Here is a 17,624-nt window from a genome sequence, read left to right on the forward strand (position 1 = left end):
TAGTATGTTATGCCAATTGAGCTTGATGTCCCCTGCGACTATGGTCCCAAGCCCGCAGGTTCAACTTCTCGGTTGCTCTGGGTAGCTGGCTGTGACCAAGCCGTGACCACAACCTTGCCCCTTGTCAGCTCTACTATACACCTGGGAATTCAGGCCAGGTGATTTGGAATGACTGCCCACCGCCCTGTGTGTAGATGGCTCCAGGTAGCCATCAGGAGCTTCCTCACAAGATGCTGTCCCTGTGTGCTTTGCTGCTGAGCTTTGTGTCAGCAACTGCAACCCTCACCAGGTTTCCTGGCCCCGGCAGGAGGGGCCAGCCTGTGGGGATATGGCTATGGGGCTGCCTCGAGCTGTTGCCCCAAGAAGGGATGGTTTCAGTTCTGAGGTTGGTTGTCTGAATGGCCAGGGGTGGGGTGGGTGGTAAAGGAGACAGAAGGCTCAAAGGATCCCTGCTGCTGGCTGGTGTGCTTGCCTGGGTTAGAACAATGCCCACATCCTCCCCACCACATCATCCAGGCCCCACTTTGCTTTGGGACCCCATTTCCACAGCTGACCAGCAGCCCTCAGACAGAGAGACCCTCAGACAAAGAGACCCTCTGACTCTCAGGCTGATTTGCAATTATTTAGTTTCAACCCAGATTTCCCCATGCCAGGAAAGTCCCTGAAATGAAGGTTCCATAGAGCAAGAGGCCATCTGGGATCAGATTCTTCCTGAGCCACTTGTTATCCCTAATAACTAACAAAAAAAAAACCCAAGCGAAATCCACTGCTGTGAGTCAATTCCAACTCATAGCGACCCTATAGGGCAGAGTGGAACTGTCCCATAGGGTTTCCAAGGCTGTAAGTCTTTATGGAAGCAGCCTGCCACATTTTTCTTGCGGAGTGGCTGGGGTGTGTTCAAACAACTAACCTTTTGGTTTGCAGCTGAGCACTTAATAACTGTGCCACCAGGGTGCCTTCCTGATAAATACATACCTGTTATTGACACACTTGCATACACACACACACACACACACAGGGATGGTCTAGCAAAATGTGCTTAGGACACCACAGGGGGAAGGTGTTTTTGACGTGTGACTTTCCATAATTTCTGAATAGTTTATAGTCAAATTCCCTCTTTAAGCAAATTAAACCTTTTAAGGTAATGATCAGATGATCCAGATAGTAGCTGTGTGTGTGGACGTTTGTAAGACTCAAACCCACTGGCGGGATCAGGTCCACAGTCATTTGCAAAGGGCTGTAATCAAGACAGAAGCAATTACTTAGTCAAGCAGCACCCCTGGGAGTGGAGGCCGTACATCAAGCGGTGATGAGCTCTCAGAAGATCTGTCTGCTGCCCGGAGCACTCCTGCTCAGCTGCTGCCCAGGCCGCCTTCCCAGAGCCAGGCCTCAGGCAAGGCCTCTTGCTCTATGGAACCTTCATTTCAGGGACTTTCCTGGCATGGGGAAATCTGGGTTGAAACTAAATAATTGCAAATCAGCCTGAGAGTCACTCTCTGTCTGAGGGCTGCTGGTCAGCTGTGGAAATGGGGTCCCAAAGCAAAGTGGGGCCTGGATGATGTGGTGGGGAGGATGTGGGCATTGTTCTAACCCAGGCAAGCACACCAGCCAGCAGCAGAGATCCTTTGAGCCTTCTGTCTCCTTTACCACCCACCCCACCCTGGCCATTCAGACACCAAGGCATGGGGATCCCACCTCCAAAATGCCCTCTCAGTCCAGTCGCACTGCTGCCGCTGTCTGCTGTCAGGCCCTTATCACCATGCCTTTGTACCACTGCAAACTTTTCCTCCTCAATCAGTTTCTACTTCCTGTCAGCCCCATCCCTGGTCAGTGGCTCCCATTGCCTCTTGAAACTTCTGAGCCCAGTGTCCAAGGGCCGAGGATTTGACTCAACCTCATCTCCTACTGATTCTCTGTAGTCAGAGTTAGTCTCTGGTTGTCATTCTGGTTCCCAGGGATCTTTATGTGTCCCTGGAAGCCTCACTTGGTGAGAGAAACCACTAGACTAGAGTTGGGTTCTGTGGCCAGTGCTATGAGAGAGTAGAGCAGTTTAGCTGGAGGTGTGATGTGAGGGGGGACTGGATGGGGCTTGGTCACAAGTGCCTGCCACACTACCCTTAGGAATGAGGCCTTGGAGCTTAAGGGACTCTGAGAATCAATCTGCAGATGCCCTAGCAGGGCTGACAGTGTACACAGAAGTTCTCACAATGTGGTCCATGCAATAGCAGTGCAGGACCACCTGTTGGGGGCCTTGTTAAAAGTGTGTGTTCTGAGTCCAGAGTCAAGAATCAGAGATGGGTTTTCTGTTTTAAACAAACATTCCAGGTGAGTCTTCCGCACAGGGACATTTGGTATCAGCTGAGCTAACACCCTGGCAGAGAGGAATTAACTGGGAATAAGGAGGGCACATGCGGTCACTATGAGTCTCAGTTGACTTGATGGCAGTGGGTTTGTTTTTTGGTTTAAGGAGACAGATTCAGCACTCATTTGTCGGTGGAGGTGTGCATGTTGCTGTAATCCTGAACAGGTTTCATCAGAGCCTCCAGACTAAGTTAGACTAGGAAGAAAGGCCTGGCAATCTGCTTCTGAAATCATCCATTGGAAACTCTGGATTGCAATGGTCTAGTCTATGACCAATCAGTGGGATGGCACAGGACCAAGCAGCATTGCATTCTGGACTTTATGGGTTTGCCAGAAGTAGGGACTGACTCCACTGCAACGATGACATAGGTCGGATTAGGTGCCTGGGGCAAGTAAGTGGGGAGAAAGGAGAATGACCTTGGGCCAGTCAACTGACTGCTGCAAGCCTGTCACCATCTGTGGAAAGGGAATAATCATATCTCCCAAGGAGGGCTGCTGTACTGTATCCATGAGATAGCACACATGAACTTGCCTGGTGCATCCTATATGCTTGATGCATAGTTACAAAAATACAGGAGTATGTGGTGGACAGGGGCCAGACTCTTGCAGCTGAGGGTGGCTCCCACATACCCCTTGTCTCTTGGGAAGCAAATCTGCCCCTAGCAGCAGAGGAGGAAAGCATAGCCAAGGGAAGAGGAGAGTCGGACACTGGTCCCTTTTCTGCCACTGACTGAGCTGTATGATCTTGAGCAAGTCACTACACCTCTCTGGGCCCATTTCTACCTCTGTTAAGTGGGCCATGATTCTCAGTGGTTTGGCAGTTATGTGATGATGTAATCATCCCCTATGAGATGATCTAATGTGATCAGTCACTCAATTGCAAGGGGATTAGGGTGGGATGTAACACCCTTACTCAGGCTACAGCCCTGATCCAATGTAAGGAGAGTTTTCCTGAGGTGTGCCCTGCATCACCTTTTATCTTACAAGAGATAAAAGGAGAGAGAAGTGAGCAGAGAAGGAGGGGCCTGACTACCACCAAGAAAGAAGAGCCAGGAGTAAAGCAGTCCTGTGGACCCAGGATCCCTGTGCTGAGAACCTCCTAAACCCAGTGGAAGGATGCCTAGACATATAGAGATCTCCAAGGGACACTGGGCTCACAGATGTTGAAAGGAGACAAGACTTCCCCCAGAGCCGACTGAGAGAGAAAGGCTGCCCCTAGAGCTGGCACCCTGAATTTGGACTTTTAGCCTCCTAAACTATGAGAAAATAAATTTGTTTGTTAAAGCCATCCACTTACAGTATTTCTGTTATAGCCACACTAGATAACTAGGACATTGTTTAAAAATAAAAACAGTATATGTTATTGTGTTGTTGTTAGGTGCCATTGAGTCAATTCTGACTTGTAGTGACCCATGTGACAGAGTGGAATTGCCCCATAGGCTTTTCTTGGCTGTAATCTTTAGGAGAGAAAATCACCAGGTCTTTCTCCCATAGAACCACTGGGAGGGTTTGAACTGTCAACCTTTCAGTTAGCAGTGCTACTAGGGCTCCTTAAACATTATATAGAACCCCCCCCCCAATTAAAAGCAGAGCATGATGGGGTAGTTTGAATGAAACTGGGAGGTTTATGTGTGAGCATGTGCTATGTGGGGAGCTGTGTCCCCAGGCCCCCAGCTATGTGTGGAGAAGTCTGACCGTTCACAAAACTTGATGTGTCCATGACATGGCTGTGGCCTTAGAATAGGCGGTGATATATGTTGGAAATATTGGTACATACAGTAACAGTAAATATCAGCAACTTACCTGTCAAATATGGTGATAGATAAAAGAAATACATGTAGGGAAGTGTCAGCTGGGAAAAAAATATACAGCCTGCACTAAATCACCACCAAGCAATTAAAGCATAAAATCAAGTTATGCAGTATTTTGTTTTCTTGGGATGGAGCACTGTGCTGTAGCAGCTCACACACATAGGGAGGCTGACAGGGGGCTTGGGCTGGCCCCCAGAAACTGTTTCCCAATGGAAGGAATACATCTATTGGGAATCTGCCACTGACTGAGTGAGAGGCATCATTGAGGAAGAGCACCAGGTTCAGATCCCAGCTCTGTTGCTAAGGGCTGTGAGGATCTAGGGAGGTTACCTAACCTCTCTGAACTTCAGTTTCCTCATCTATAGAATGGTGGAGCATGTATTCATACATACTATAAGAGTAAGTCATTTCTTTATTTATTTAATAAGTATTCATTGAACATATATCATGGGTCAGACACTGGATTGAGCAAAACAGATAAAGTCCCAGCCATCATAGAGCTTGCCTTCTAGAGAGGGAGGAAGACAATAAAGACAAACAAACAAACAAAAAACCCAAACCAAAAAACACGAGTTGCCATACAGTTGATTGTGACTCAGGGCGACCCCATGCGTGTCAGAATAGAATTGTGCTCCATAGGTTTTCTGATGGTTGTTTTTTCAGAAATAGATGGCCAAGCCTTTGTTCTAGGATGGTTCTGGGTGGACTTGAACCTCCAACCTTTCTGTTAGCAGCTAAGCCCATTAACCATTCGTGCCATGCAGGGATTCCACAAATAAATACAGTACATTTATTGGAGACGAGTGCTGTCATGAGACAAAAGGAAAGGAAGTGTTGGGGGTGGAGGTGGTCACAGAAGGCCTGTCTGAGAAGGCAGCATTTCAGCAGAGACCTGTAGCACACATGGGATGGGTCTTGCAGGTATCTGAAGAGTGTTTCAAGTGGAGGAACCAGTAGGAGGCCAGTGTGGCTGAGGTGAATGAGCAAGGGGGAGAGGGGTAGGAGATGAGGTTAAAAAGGTAGTGGGGTCCAAATGGTGCAGGGTCTTGTAGTTCATTAAAGTGACTTTGGCTTTCACTGTGAGTGAGATGGGAGCCTTGAAAGGTTCTGAGCAGGGTTAGAAGAGGACCTGATTTTGGTTGTAACAGGATCAATTTGGCAATGATGTAGATGATAGACTGTGAGGAGTCAGGGCTGAAGCCAGAAAACCTGCTAGGTAGCTGTTGTAAATTATGGTCGTTTGAACGAGGGTGGCTGTGGTGGAGAAAGTGAGAAGTGACTGATTCTGGATATGAGTTTGTGTTGAGCCAACAAGATTTGCTGATAGATCAGATGCGGACTTAGAGAGAGAGAGAGAGAGAGAGAGAGAGAAGTCAAGCATACACCAAGGTTTTTGGCCTGAACAATTAGAAAAATGAAATGGCAATCCTCTGAGAAGGGAAGACTGCAGGAGGAGTAGATTCAAGGTCAGGAATGTGGTTTTGGTCAGAAGCACATGGAGGTGCTGAGGAGACAGTGGTTGTAGTGGACAGTGAGAAGGAGAGAGTCTGGAGGGCAGGGGACAGGTCTGGGCTGGAGATAGAAAGGTCTGGGTGGTGTGGGTAGCCAGAGAAGAGGTCCTGGCCATGGAGGAGAGCTGCCAATGAGGGGAGCAGAGCCAGGGAGCTGGTCTTGAGGCCAAGTGAGCAAAGTGTTCTCAGGAGGAGGGAGAGTGGTGGTCAGGGAAGAGGAGAAATGACTACTGGATTTAGCAATGTTTAGCAAAATTTTGCTTGCTTGGTGGGGCAGCACTCTGATTGGAGTGGATTCCAAAGAAGACCAGAATCTACTACTGCAGGGGTACCAGAGACCCTGAACATAGATCTTTCTTCTGAGGAGTTTGCTATAAAGGGAGCAGAGAAATAGGGAGGGAGATGTGTGGTCAAGAGAGGATTTTTTTTTTTTTTTTACATGAGAGAAATAACAGCATGTTTGTCTGCTGATGGGAATGATCTAGTAGTGAGGGAAAATTAATGATGTAGGAGACAAAGGGGACAGTTGCTGGAGGAATGTTTTTGATTGGGAGAGAAGGGATGAGTGCTGGGCCCAGGTGGAGGGTTGGCCTTGAACAGGAGTATGGACAGTTCATCTATAGCAGGGGGGTACATGGGGTATTGGAGGTGATGGAAGGTCTTTCCTGAGAGTTTCTCTGTTCTCTGAAATTAGGAAGCAGGCCACCAGCTGAGAGTGACGTTGGGAGGCTGTAGGGAGCAAAGGTGTCTAAGAGAATAGGAGAGTTAATGGGTGAGGGAAGTAGATTATGATTTCTTGGGCCCCTTTGAGGTGCAGATCACAAATTTAAAGTGAGTCCGGTCCGTATGGTGGTATGTTCCTCCCTGGTCCTCTTCAGGTGCCCAGTGCTGGGGTGAAGAAGGCAGAGGGCTGCTAGGTCTTCAGGAGGTTGTCTAGTAAGGTGGACTGTGGAGATGTTGCTGGGTGAGAATGGAAGCAAGGTTGCAATGGGAATGGGCGATGGTGAGATGGATAGTCAATGAATCTTCAATTCTAGCACGGTTGCAGAATTGTTGGCGTCAGAGTGCTGGAGAGAGTGAGGTGGAAGGATAGGTGGTTGTCTCTTGATGGAATGTTAGAAAGTGATTCTAGGAAGTATTGCAGTTTTCGGTACCAACAAGGCCAAGGGTAGACCGTGGGAGTGAGTGGCCGAAGAATGGTGTAGGCAATAACCTTTGGGGGAAGAAGCCAAAGACTTGAGTAGGCAGGGGTGGGAAGGATTGTCTGTGTGGATGTTGCAGTCATGAAGAATTATGACACGGAGGGTAGTGAATGATGGTGAGCCTGAAGCTAAACTCCCCAAGAATGGGGAGTTTGGGGGTGGTCTCAAGGTGGGGTTGTGGGGACTGCACTCTGAGGGCCTGGTGGTGAGGAGTAAATGGGATTATGCATACAGAGTTCCAATGAGTTTAGGGCACACAGTAGGTGCTTGGTAGATGGTAGCTGTTTTCATGGTAGTGTTACAGTGACCAAAATATAGCACCTGGGCCTGATCACAGGACAGATGTCAAATCAGGAATGGGCCAGAACAACTGTTGTGCACCTGGTTCCTGAAGGTGGGTGCCTGCAGGACCCTCATGTGGGTCTGTCTTTACCCTCTTTCTACTGGATCCAGACACCTTCACATTTGTCCCTGCACTGTCCAGTGGTCCAAGCAGGCCAGGCAAGAGAAGTAGGGGTGGACAGACGGGTGCTCAGGATGACTACTGGAGCAGAGCGTGAGACCAAAGACACAGGCTCACACCTGCCCCTGACGGAAGGGTTGGAAAGTGGTCAGCAGTGGCTCTGGGGGTGAGGACTCCCAGAGCAGCCCCTGATCTGCAGGCTGGGAGCCTCATGCCTACTGGCTCAGAGTCAGAGGCCTCATCATTTTCAAAACTGTGGATACTGAGGAGTCAGGGTCCCTCTACCAAGCTCCATGTCCAGGGTAGGTGCCCCAAGGCAGGCTTCTGAGTGGGTGTTGGCTGACTTTGGCAGCCCTGTGTGCCAACTGTGTTGTCAGAAGCCCTGAGTTCAAACCCTGGTCCCCACTCATTGCCTGTGTGAGCTGAAGCCCCTCACCTCTCCGAGTTTGTTTCTCACCTGTTAAAAGGTATGGTATCTACCTTTCAGGTTAAGCACTCAGGAACACTCTGTGTGAGGAACTGGATGAGACAGCTCTGGGGATGGGAAGTTGCTTGTTCTAGTGAGTGAGCCATGGCCTGCTCTCAGTCTGGTCCAGTTCCCTTCTTAGGAGCTGCAGTTGTCATGTTGAGTGGCAAGTGCTTCAGGCACAAGTTTTAAGGAGCAGTTCATTCATTTGTTTATTTGTTCATTCATTCACTCATTCATTTATTTGTTCATTCATTTATTCATTCATTCATTTGATCAGTCGGTTAGTCAGTCACGTATTCAGTGTGTCTTTGTTGCCTGCTGTGAGCTGGGCAAGATAAGAGAGAATTGTCAATGGTGCTGGTCAGAGCAGGAAGATGAGCCATCAGCTCTCAGTCCTTCCTTGCATTTTCTTTGTCATTTTGGGTCAGTTCCAGCTGCTTTCCCTGGGGAGACCCTGGAGGGCTGGCCAGGTAGCGCAGATCTGATGGCTTGTCTTTCTGGAGAGTCAGACCAGGGCCCTGCACACAGTAGGTGCTCAGTGATGGATATCAAGGGGAGTGGTGGTAATTGCCTAGAAAATCCCTTGGCTGGTGTAAACCCTTCGTCCTACTCTCAGCTTCCTTTAAATTTTTGTCAGGTCAGGTAGAGTCCTGGTTTTCTGTGTAGCAGCCCAATCCATAATTTCACCTTGTTTTGGATGAGGGAATTTTCACCATGGTCGTTTGTCTCATGATTGCCTGTCACAGGACAAGCCATGCAGCTTTCTCATCTGTGACTCTGGATGGCTGAAGATCTGGAAACTTGAGACAGTGTCTTCATCATATACATACCCCCAGAGGATGAAGTGTTACTGGGGGTCCACTGGCTCTGACTGAGGTGGGGTGGAGTGGGTGCCCTGGAGGGCTGAGCCATGCTAGGGGGAGCCCTGTGGATGGAGAGAGCAGACCAGCCCCTTTGGTAAGGGTCCCTGTTGGCTGTGTTCCAGGCCAGAAAGGTAATGAGGAGCAACTTCCACTTACCATCGGTATAAATCCCACAATCAGGAAAATTGCTTCAATTGCTAAAAAACGCTGGTGGGAAAGTCCATTTATTTTTCATTTTTCTTGTGCACTTGCCACCCTCACGCATGAATCACTGTCGGGATGTAGATTAAATTTATACCCCCGTTATCTTTCATGTCTCTGGTGCTCTGGTGTCAACTGGGTTCTGGTTACTGAAAGCCACTGTCTGCTTTTCAGTGGTGAGTGAGATGTGGCCCCTCTGTGGGAGAGGCTGCTGAAGCATCCTTGCTCTGTTCTGGAGTCCCCCCTGAGCCCTCATCCTCCATCTATCCCTAATGTTGGCCACCAAAGTGGGACTTACTTTTGGGGAACATAAGGAGCTCTCAGGGGTTGTTTCTGCTCCAGCATCTGTACCGCATGACAGCAAAGGATTTGGACAAAGTCTCTTGATTTTTGGTGGTTTATTTGGGAAGGTTTGCAGTGTATGTTTCATTTTTAACATCTGCTTTGTGAATTGGCCTAAATTTGATATAAAAAGTACAGGTGTTTTGAAAACACACTCTAAAAACAAATACACAGGCTTCTTTTCTCTTTGTTCCCCAAACACACACACACACACACACACACACAAGCTGGTTGCCTGCCTGCCTTTCCTCTTCAATGCAGGTGATGTGATTGGACAGCAATTGCAAAGAATGCTGGTTCATACCTGTATGGAACCTTCCAGAGCTAACTGTATACTTGCTCCTCATCCAGGCTCAGCCTTCTCTAAAAGCACAGTCTTTATTCACTGACTTGGTTATTCAAAAAATATTTTTTTAACTCTACTTTTGTGGGTCCTGGGCCCCTCTGAAAATTTGCTGAAAGCCAAGACTTCCCCCCCACACACCCCATGCACCATTTTGGACATTTCTGGAGGTTGGGGTGGATTACAGATCTCTCCAGCCCATCCTGGGCTTCAGGCTGAGAACCCCTGCTCTACAGAAACCTGTCTCAAATACTCTCCCCTAAAACTAGGAGACATTCTAGGGACTCAGAAGTCTGGGGTCCTCCTAAGCCAAATATCTCAGCCCTTCATACCCCAACACCCTTCTTGTAGCTCATCCCGGAAGAGCAGTCCCCTGGAACTAGCTCCTAGTTGTTTTGGGGTTGCCCACCTATGCTTATAGAGATCTCCCACACCCCCACTTCTCTGTGAAATGTGACAAGGGGTTGCTTTGGAAGCTTCAGCTGGCCACGCCTGCTCCAGGCCCCTGCAGCCCCCTCAGCAGGTATCATTACAGCATAAGAGACCCATCATTCTGCATTAATCTGGGATTCATCATGATAGCCATGACCATAATTAATTTATTTGGTATTAATGTGGATGAAATATGTACTGTCCTTTCAGGGGAAATCAGGCTGCCTATAAGCATTAGTTAAAAGGACCATTAAAATCAAACCTTCCCCAGATCCATTAGGCGAAGTCTTTCATCCTGAAGAAGATAAAGTTCTGCTGTGTGAAATGTCATGAATAATTAGGTTGATTGCTGTTTTAAACTCTGCCCCTGCTTTCCCAACCCCTCCCGCTGCCTCCCGAAGCAGGGAAGGTTCACCTGCAGCCAAGAAGCAGTCCCTGCCCTGCCCTGGCCCACACTGGCCCAGTAATTTCCTTGCAGCTGTCTGCAGCCATGGGTGTGCTCTGCTGATCTCTTGGGCCAGAATGGGGAGAGGAAGTGTCATGACCCCACTGGACTATATTTTATATGAGTCTGTGTTTCCTTCCTTTCCAACTCCAACCTCAGCAAAGGGTGGCAGTGGGCGGCTTCCTCTTCCCTCAGTGTGGCCCAGGGAGAGGTCTAAAGTGGCATTTGAGGTCTTCAGGTGCCCTGTCTCAGAATGTCACAGGGGCTTGAAAATGCAGATTCGTGGGCACAGCCCCCACATCTGAGAGGCTGTGTTTAGGAAGGGGATGGGGACTGGCACAGAGGGATTTTGTGTGGACCAGGTAGAAGGGAGGAGAGGTTTGGGGTGAGGCCAGGAGAGAGGAGAGGAATGGGGTGAGTGAGCCCTGCATGCTGACAAAGTGCATTTTCTTTGGGGCTTCAGGGTAGACTCTGCAAGCTACATTCTTGGTGGGGAGCTGAGAGAGGTGTATTGCTGGATGCTTTATACACACCAGCCTGTGGGTACATACAGTGGCCCCGTGAGGCTGGTCCTCTTGGTCTCACCATGAAGGCAGAGGATGAGCTAGCTGTTTGTGGAGTGACTTAGAAACTCCTTCTGCCTGGGGTAACTTATGGGCTATTATTTGGGCATTTTGGAGTCCTGGGACAGCTTTGGAAGAAGCCTTGGAGACTCAAGTTCTGATCCAACCCCTTCATTTTGTGGTTAAAGGGTCCAGGACACAAAGCGATGAAGCTAGTTGGAGGTGGAGGAGGACCACGGGAGGCTCTGAGAGGCTGGGGCTTGATGTTACCAAGTGGAGGGTGGGAGATGGGTTAAGGGAGCTGGGGAAACCAGGCACGCCTCTGTGTCCTCAACCTTCTCTGCTGTCCTGACAGGCGCTTTGGCACAAAATGCACAGCCTGCCAGCAGGGCATCCCCCCGACCCAGGTGGTCCGCAAAGCCCAGGACTTTGTCTACCACCTGCACTGCTTCGCCTGCATCATCTGTAACCGGCAGCTGGCCACGGGGGACGAGTTCTACCTCATGGAGGATGGGAGGCTGGTGTGCAAGGAGGACTACGAGACAGCCAAGCAGAATGGTAACTGGTGCTGCCCTGTGTGCACCCCACCCACCCACCTTGGTTCCAGCTCTGCCCTCGGTCTGCAGTGCCCTGGGTCTGCGCTGCCCTGAGTCGACTCGATGGAAGTGGTTTTTTCGTTGTTGTTTGCTTTTCCTAAGAATTTTACCAACTCAAGCTGTGGAAAGTAGCTCTGGGCCTGATGAAAGAAATTGAAGCAGAAGCAATTTCATGTATATCCTTCTAGATCTTTCCTGGGCCCACATGCATACATATATCCCATTGCTATGGAGTCAAATCTGACTCATAGCCTACAGGACAGAGTAGCACTGCCCCATAGGGCTTCCAAGACTGCAAATCTTTACGGAAGCAGACTGCTTCATCTTTCTCTCACAGGGTAGCTGGTGGATTCGAACCACTGACCTTTCAGTTAGCAGCTGAGCACTTTAACCACTCCACCACCAGAACTCCTTATATGTTATATAGACTTGATTAATACAAATTAGCTTTTCACTTAATAAATGCAGTTGAAAAATAAGGAGTTTGTGGCAGTGAGGAGGCAGAAGTGGTGAGCTAGCTGGAGTCCTGAGCTTGGCTTTGGCAGGAAGGGTGCCCCTTCGCTTCCTCCCTGAGGACCTCTTCTCCCACCACACGCAGAGCTCTGGCCTTTAGGAATGAACGGAGGCTTTTGGTCTACTTCCTCCAGGGACCCAGAGCCTCCCCACGCCCACCTCCCAAGGATCTTTGCCTTAATGTATAAATCTGCTCTAGTTACTTAAGATTCCCATGATGATGTTGCTTTTGAGTCAGTTATGATGTCACTGAAGATTACAGTGTCTTGTCAGGGATAAACCATCAAAGCAGATGGACTTGGAGATACCAAGACGCCTTTTGCTCTTCACTGGCGATAGTTAGAGTGCATGGCCTCTCTCCTAGCGCTGGTGGTCAGAGCCCTCAGTTAGACCCTGAGTGCTCAGCTGTCCATGGTGCTGAGGGGGTTCAGGGAAGGGGAAGACAAACGTAGGATACTGTCACCTGCCACATTGGGCTGTTTCTTGTGGTCTAAATAGGAGTTTGGTTTTTAAATAGGATTATACCAGTTGCTGTGGAGTTGACAGAGCCAGCTCCTGTGTGTCAGAGTATAACATGTTTGTACAATGGGAGAGAAATGCAAACCAGGAGATGAGGCCCACTTTAGGTTTTAACGTAGCTGAGGTTCCCCCTGCCTCTGGCTGCCGGCGCAGGAGGAGCTCCTTCTTCCTGTGCAGTCAGGGCTATCCTCGTCCAGCATAAGCCAAATGCTGTGGGGCATTTGGCTCTCTCTTTTAAAGTTTTTATTCCTCCTTGAGAGTCCTGGGGTAGTGCAAATGGTTAACATGCTTGGCTACTAACCAAAAGATAGGAGCTCTAGTAGCGTAGTGCCTAAGGCACTTGACTGCTAACCCACCAGCCACTCCTCGGAAGGAAGGTTGGGCAATCTACTTCTGTAGTGAAACTGTCTCGGCAACCCAAGGAGGGGTCACTATGAGTCAGGGCCTACTCGATGGCACATAACGACAACAACCAAAAGATTGGAGGTTCGAGTCCACCCTGAGGCACTTTGAGAGAAAGTCCTGGTGATCTACTGAAAAACCAGCCACTGAAAATCCTATGGAGCCCAATTCTATTCTGACACACAGGGGGTTGCCATCAGTCTGAATCCACCAGAAGGTGACTGGTTAGTACCCTCTTGAGCTAAACAGTGGAACTAACAGCAGCCATTTGCACAGTACTGGGAATGTTTTTGTTAATTTGTTACATCTCCCTGGGTATTTGCATTTTCAATATAATGAGGTTGCATTTTATGCCAGGGATAAGTTCTAGGAGACCCTGCATAATTCAAAACTAATATCTGAAGACTAATTTTCCCATAGGAACGAAAGTAAAGTATGTGTGGGGGGATGTGGGAGCACATAAATCCATAACCGGTGAAATGTATCTTTGCCTTAATGCTACTTTTTATTTTCTCAGCATTATCTCTAATACCTTGTAGAATGCTCTCTCTTAAATTAACAACCCAGTGTATCATGGTCTTGCTTGGCCTCCTTTATAGTGTTTTATCACATTTAACTTCCGTACCAAAGTTATTGATTTTTGGGTACATTTCTCAGCATGAGCACTGCCACTGTACTTAATGAATACTTGGATGACATTGTTATAGGATATAAAAAAAGATTTTAAATTATAATAACAGCAAATGTTAAAATAACAGCATAATAGCCCCCATAATCACAAGAAGAAAGCCCTGTGCATGTAAACAGCAGTGGGAACCAATGTGACACCTACCAGAGACAAAGGCCGGTAGTCTGTCCTAGGGGTGCTGCAAAAACAGTTTCTAACTCACTGGGCCAACCTACTATGAAATTAAGTGATTCTGGATTAATTAAAAATTTTTAGTGGTCCCATTATTTGCAATTTTATGACAAAAATAAGACTATATACATTTTTTTTTAAATTGTGCACTTCATGTTTGCATAATCCAAATTTGTATCAAACATGATCATGCTGTTGTCTCTATAAATACTGGAAGAAAGGATTAATTCCTCTTAACAAAATTTACCAAACCAAAAAACCAAACCCACTGCCATCAAGTTGATTCTGACTCATGGCGACCTCCATTGGGTTTCCAAGGTGGTCAGTCTTTACAGAAGTAGTTGCCCTGTCTTTCTTCCATGGAATGGCTGGTGGGTTTGAACTGCCAACCTTCTGATTAGCAGTCAGATGCCTTAGGCACTGCACTACCAGAGCTCCTAAACCAGATTAAAGGTAGATAGTTTTGGAGGGTTTCTCTGTCCTCTGAATTAGAATCTAAGTGCTGTACTCTCTGTTGAGCCCTCTCTTTGGGTTTGGGGCTCCAGAGAGGAAGCTGGCTGACAGTGGGGTGAAGATGGGACCGAATGCAGAGATGACTCTGGCTTTTTTGGAGAAGAAAATAACCCAAGGAGAAGAGAGGTCTCAGGGCCTCGGGCACTCTCCTGCAGGCGTGAATGTGGTGGGGGTTGGGCCCCTCTTGTCAATCTCTAGAACACACTGCCATGTGCAGGGCAAGCGGCATCAGCCCTCAGCTTTCAGAGGACGCAGCCACTTACCAAGTCACTCCAGTGGCAGTGCCAGACTTGAACACACGTCTTCTGACTCCAAGCAAAACCGAAAGTTGTCAGGAGGGTCAAATGCATTTCTAGATCAACAACATACAAAGTAAGCTTTTAATAAATGTTAGCTGTTACCTTTGTTGTTTCTAAGAGAGGGATTTCTTGAATGGAAAGAAGGAAGAAAAGAAAGGGAGAAAAGTAGATAGCACCCACTACTCTTGAGTCAATTCCAACTCACAGTAACACCCATCAGGTTTCCCAGGCTGCAAATCTTTACGGAAGCAGACTGCCTATCTTCCTCATCTTTCTCCTGTGGAGCAGCTGGTGGGTTCGAACCACCTACCTTTGGGTAGCAGCCCAATGCCTTAGCCACAGCTCCATCAGAGCTCCTTATACGTAGCACAGGGAAAGAACATGTGATTAACCAAGAGACCCAGAGGCCTGTGGTTGACTTTACTTGTTGCTGCCTTCAGCACTGTGCAGAGAGGGGAAGTAGGTCTAAGTGTGGGGGAGAGCTGAACACCTGATGCCACCGGTTCCCGACTCTGAGAGAAGACAAATGGCCTTGACTAACAGGAATTTAGGCTCATCTGCTCAGAAATGATAGAAGACTTTGTGTTGATCTGTCAGTGGATTACCCTGAACAGTCTTTAAACCATTGTTTTAAGAATTTCTCTGTAAAACTATGACCTACAGTAAAAAAAACTCACTTTGTATTTTGACTCAGCACACATATTCATACAGGAAAACAAAACAAGTTTCGAGAGACAGTATGTGCCCTATTCTATTCTATTCTAATTCTATCCTATCCTATCTACCTTATTTCATTTATTCATTTTGGTTCATTAGATTGACCTAGAGAGCCACCAGTGGGTTCTGATGCATAGTGTACAAACGTTGCTAAGCCGTGAATACATGGGTTCAGCCCTGGTTGTGGGCCAAGAGAGGCTGTGACAAAGGTAACGTGGCTGTGGCCTGGACCTGGGGAAATGGAGGCTCTTGATTTGAAGGGGGCTGGGTGGGCTCGCTGGCTCGTTCACCTTCATGCCTGGCTAAGTTCTCCGAGGCTGGTAACTCAGTTAGAGCTTCTGTCTAGAAATGTCTGTCATGATGGAGGGTAACACATGGATTAAGAACTGTATACCTTCAATCTGATGCTTGGTCTCTGAGTGGCTGGACTGGAGGGGAGAGGGTGCACCAAGACGCTGAGCAAAGGAGAGAGATTGAGAAGGTCTTGTGGTGCAGGAGTTAGCTCCGTGAGGGTGGGCACTGCTCCATTCTGACAATCACCATGCCACCCACTGCCCTGCATAGCAAGCAAGAAACCTGAAGAGAGAAAGGGAGGAGGGAGTGTAAGAAACAGTTTTCATTGCAGATGACTCAGAGGCTGGAGCTAAGCGGCCCCGGACCACCATCACAGCGAAGCAGCTGGAGACATTGAAGAATGCTTACAAGAACTCCCCCAAGCCTGCCCGGCACGTGAGGGAGCAGCTCTCCTCGGAGACAGGGCTGGACATGAGGGTCGTGCAGGTGAGGAACCAGCTGGCCCCGCTCCCAGGACTCCTTTTCTATCTGGAGACTGTCACTGCTGATGAGCTGAGCCTGGGGTGGGTGTTCAGAGCTGACTCTCTGCCTTCTGTGTGAGGGTGGCTCAGGGAGCATTAATGGCACCAGCTGGTCAATGGTGTCACTGGTCCTCTGGGGAGGTGGGCTCAGGGCTGTGACCCCAGGGCCTTTGGCACAATTGGAGACAGAGCTCTGCAGCCCTGGCAGAGGGAACAATGGGCACATGACCCTCCTGGTCCTGCTCTCTGCTGAGGCATCAGCACAGTTCCAGATACCTGCCCTGGGAGCCGGGGGGCTCTGGACCCTTGGTGGACAGCCCTACTGTGTTGCTTGTGCTTGTGTGGCAGGTTTGGTTTCAGAACAGAAGGGCCAAGGAGAAACGGCTGAAGAAGGACGCAGGGCGGCATCGCTGGGGGCAGTTCTACAAGAGTGTCAAGAGGAGCCGGGGAGGCAGCAAGCAGGAGAAGGAGAGCTCTGCCGAGGACTGTGGGGTTAGTGACAGTGAGCTGAGCTTCCGAGGTGAGCAGGGCTGGAGGGGCGAGGCGGAGGCCTTAGGACAGTCCCCTGGCAAACAGTAATCCCTGGCACCCAGGAGGGATCTTGTGAGGCCTTGGCAAGTCCATTTTGAAAATAGGATTTTCCCATGAGTTGTAGTTAAGAGTGACGGAAAAGGTTCAAAAGAGAAAGCCACTGCCATGGAGTCGATTCTGACTCATAGTGACCCCTATTGGGTTTCCAAGGCTGTAAATCTTTACAGAAGTAAATCGCCTCATCTTCCTCCTGTGGAGGACCTGGTAGGTTTGAACCACCAGACTTCTGGTTAACAGTCAAATGCCTTATCCACAGTACCACCAGAGCCCCTTGAGGGAAAATGTTAGTGGCCCTTTAAGATGGGATGAGAAGTAGAGAAAGCACTGCTGCTGCGAGGTGGAAGCTGGGTTCCCTGGGACCTGGCCAGGCCCCATCCTGTGGGCCCCATGGCCTCCCCTCCTTTCCTGCTGACTGGGTGCTCTCTCACCAACCCCCACCCCACCCCCACGCAGCTGAGAACAGATAGCCGTATCTCAGCCTTGTGCCCCTAGCCCCTGTCCTGCATCTCTCCCTATACAGGGTTACTGGCCCACCACCCATAGCACCCTAGAGTCACCCCTTCTTCCTGCCCTGGTTGTGGGGAGCACACGCTCAACAGGCCCTTTTCCTGGGAAATCAATACTGTGAGTGCATGTACCATGGGGATCTGGCCTCTTTCTAAAGTCCCTTCCCCCACCACTCACTTCATCCTCTCTCCTGCACACGAGCTTTGCAGCATGCGCTATATTCAAATCTGTGCATCAGCAAAATTGCAAATTACTGCATGTTGTGGATCCTCTAGTTGTTTGCAAGT

General features: G+C 48.9%; 1 protein-coding gene across 1 annotated transcript in view; it reads left to right on the forward strand.

Moving 5' to 3' along the window:
• LHX4 (LIM homeobox 4) overlaps positions 1–17,624 on the forward strand; it is a 48,787-nt gene that overhangs the window by 28,405 nt on the left and 2,758 nt on the right. The window contains exons 3-5 of the mRNA XM_007937638.2: positions 11,362–11,564; positions 16,050–16,204; positions 16,588–16,759. Coding sequence (XP_007935829.1) covers positions 11,362–11,564; positions 16,050–16,204; positions 16,588–16,759 — 530 coding nt within the window. The remainder of the gene's footprint in view (positions 1–11,361; positions 11,565–16,049; positions 16,205–16,587; positions 16,760–17,624) is intronic.

Source organism: Orycteropus afer, unplaced genomic scaffold (assembly GCF_000298275.1).
Source record: "Orycteropus afer afer isolate SDZICR_OR568_19922 unplaced genomic scaffold, OryAfe1.0 scaffold00043, whole genome shotgun sequence".
NCBI lineage: Eukaryota > Metazoa > Chordata > Mammalia > Tubulidentata > Orycteropodidae > Orycteropus > Orycteropus afer.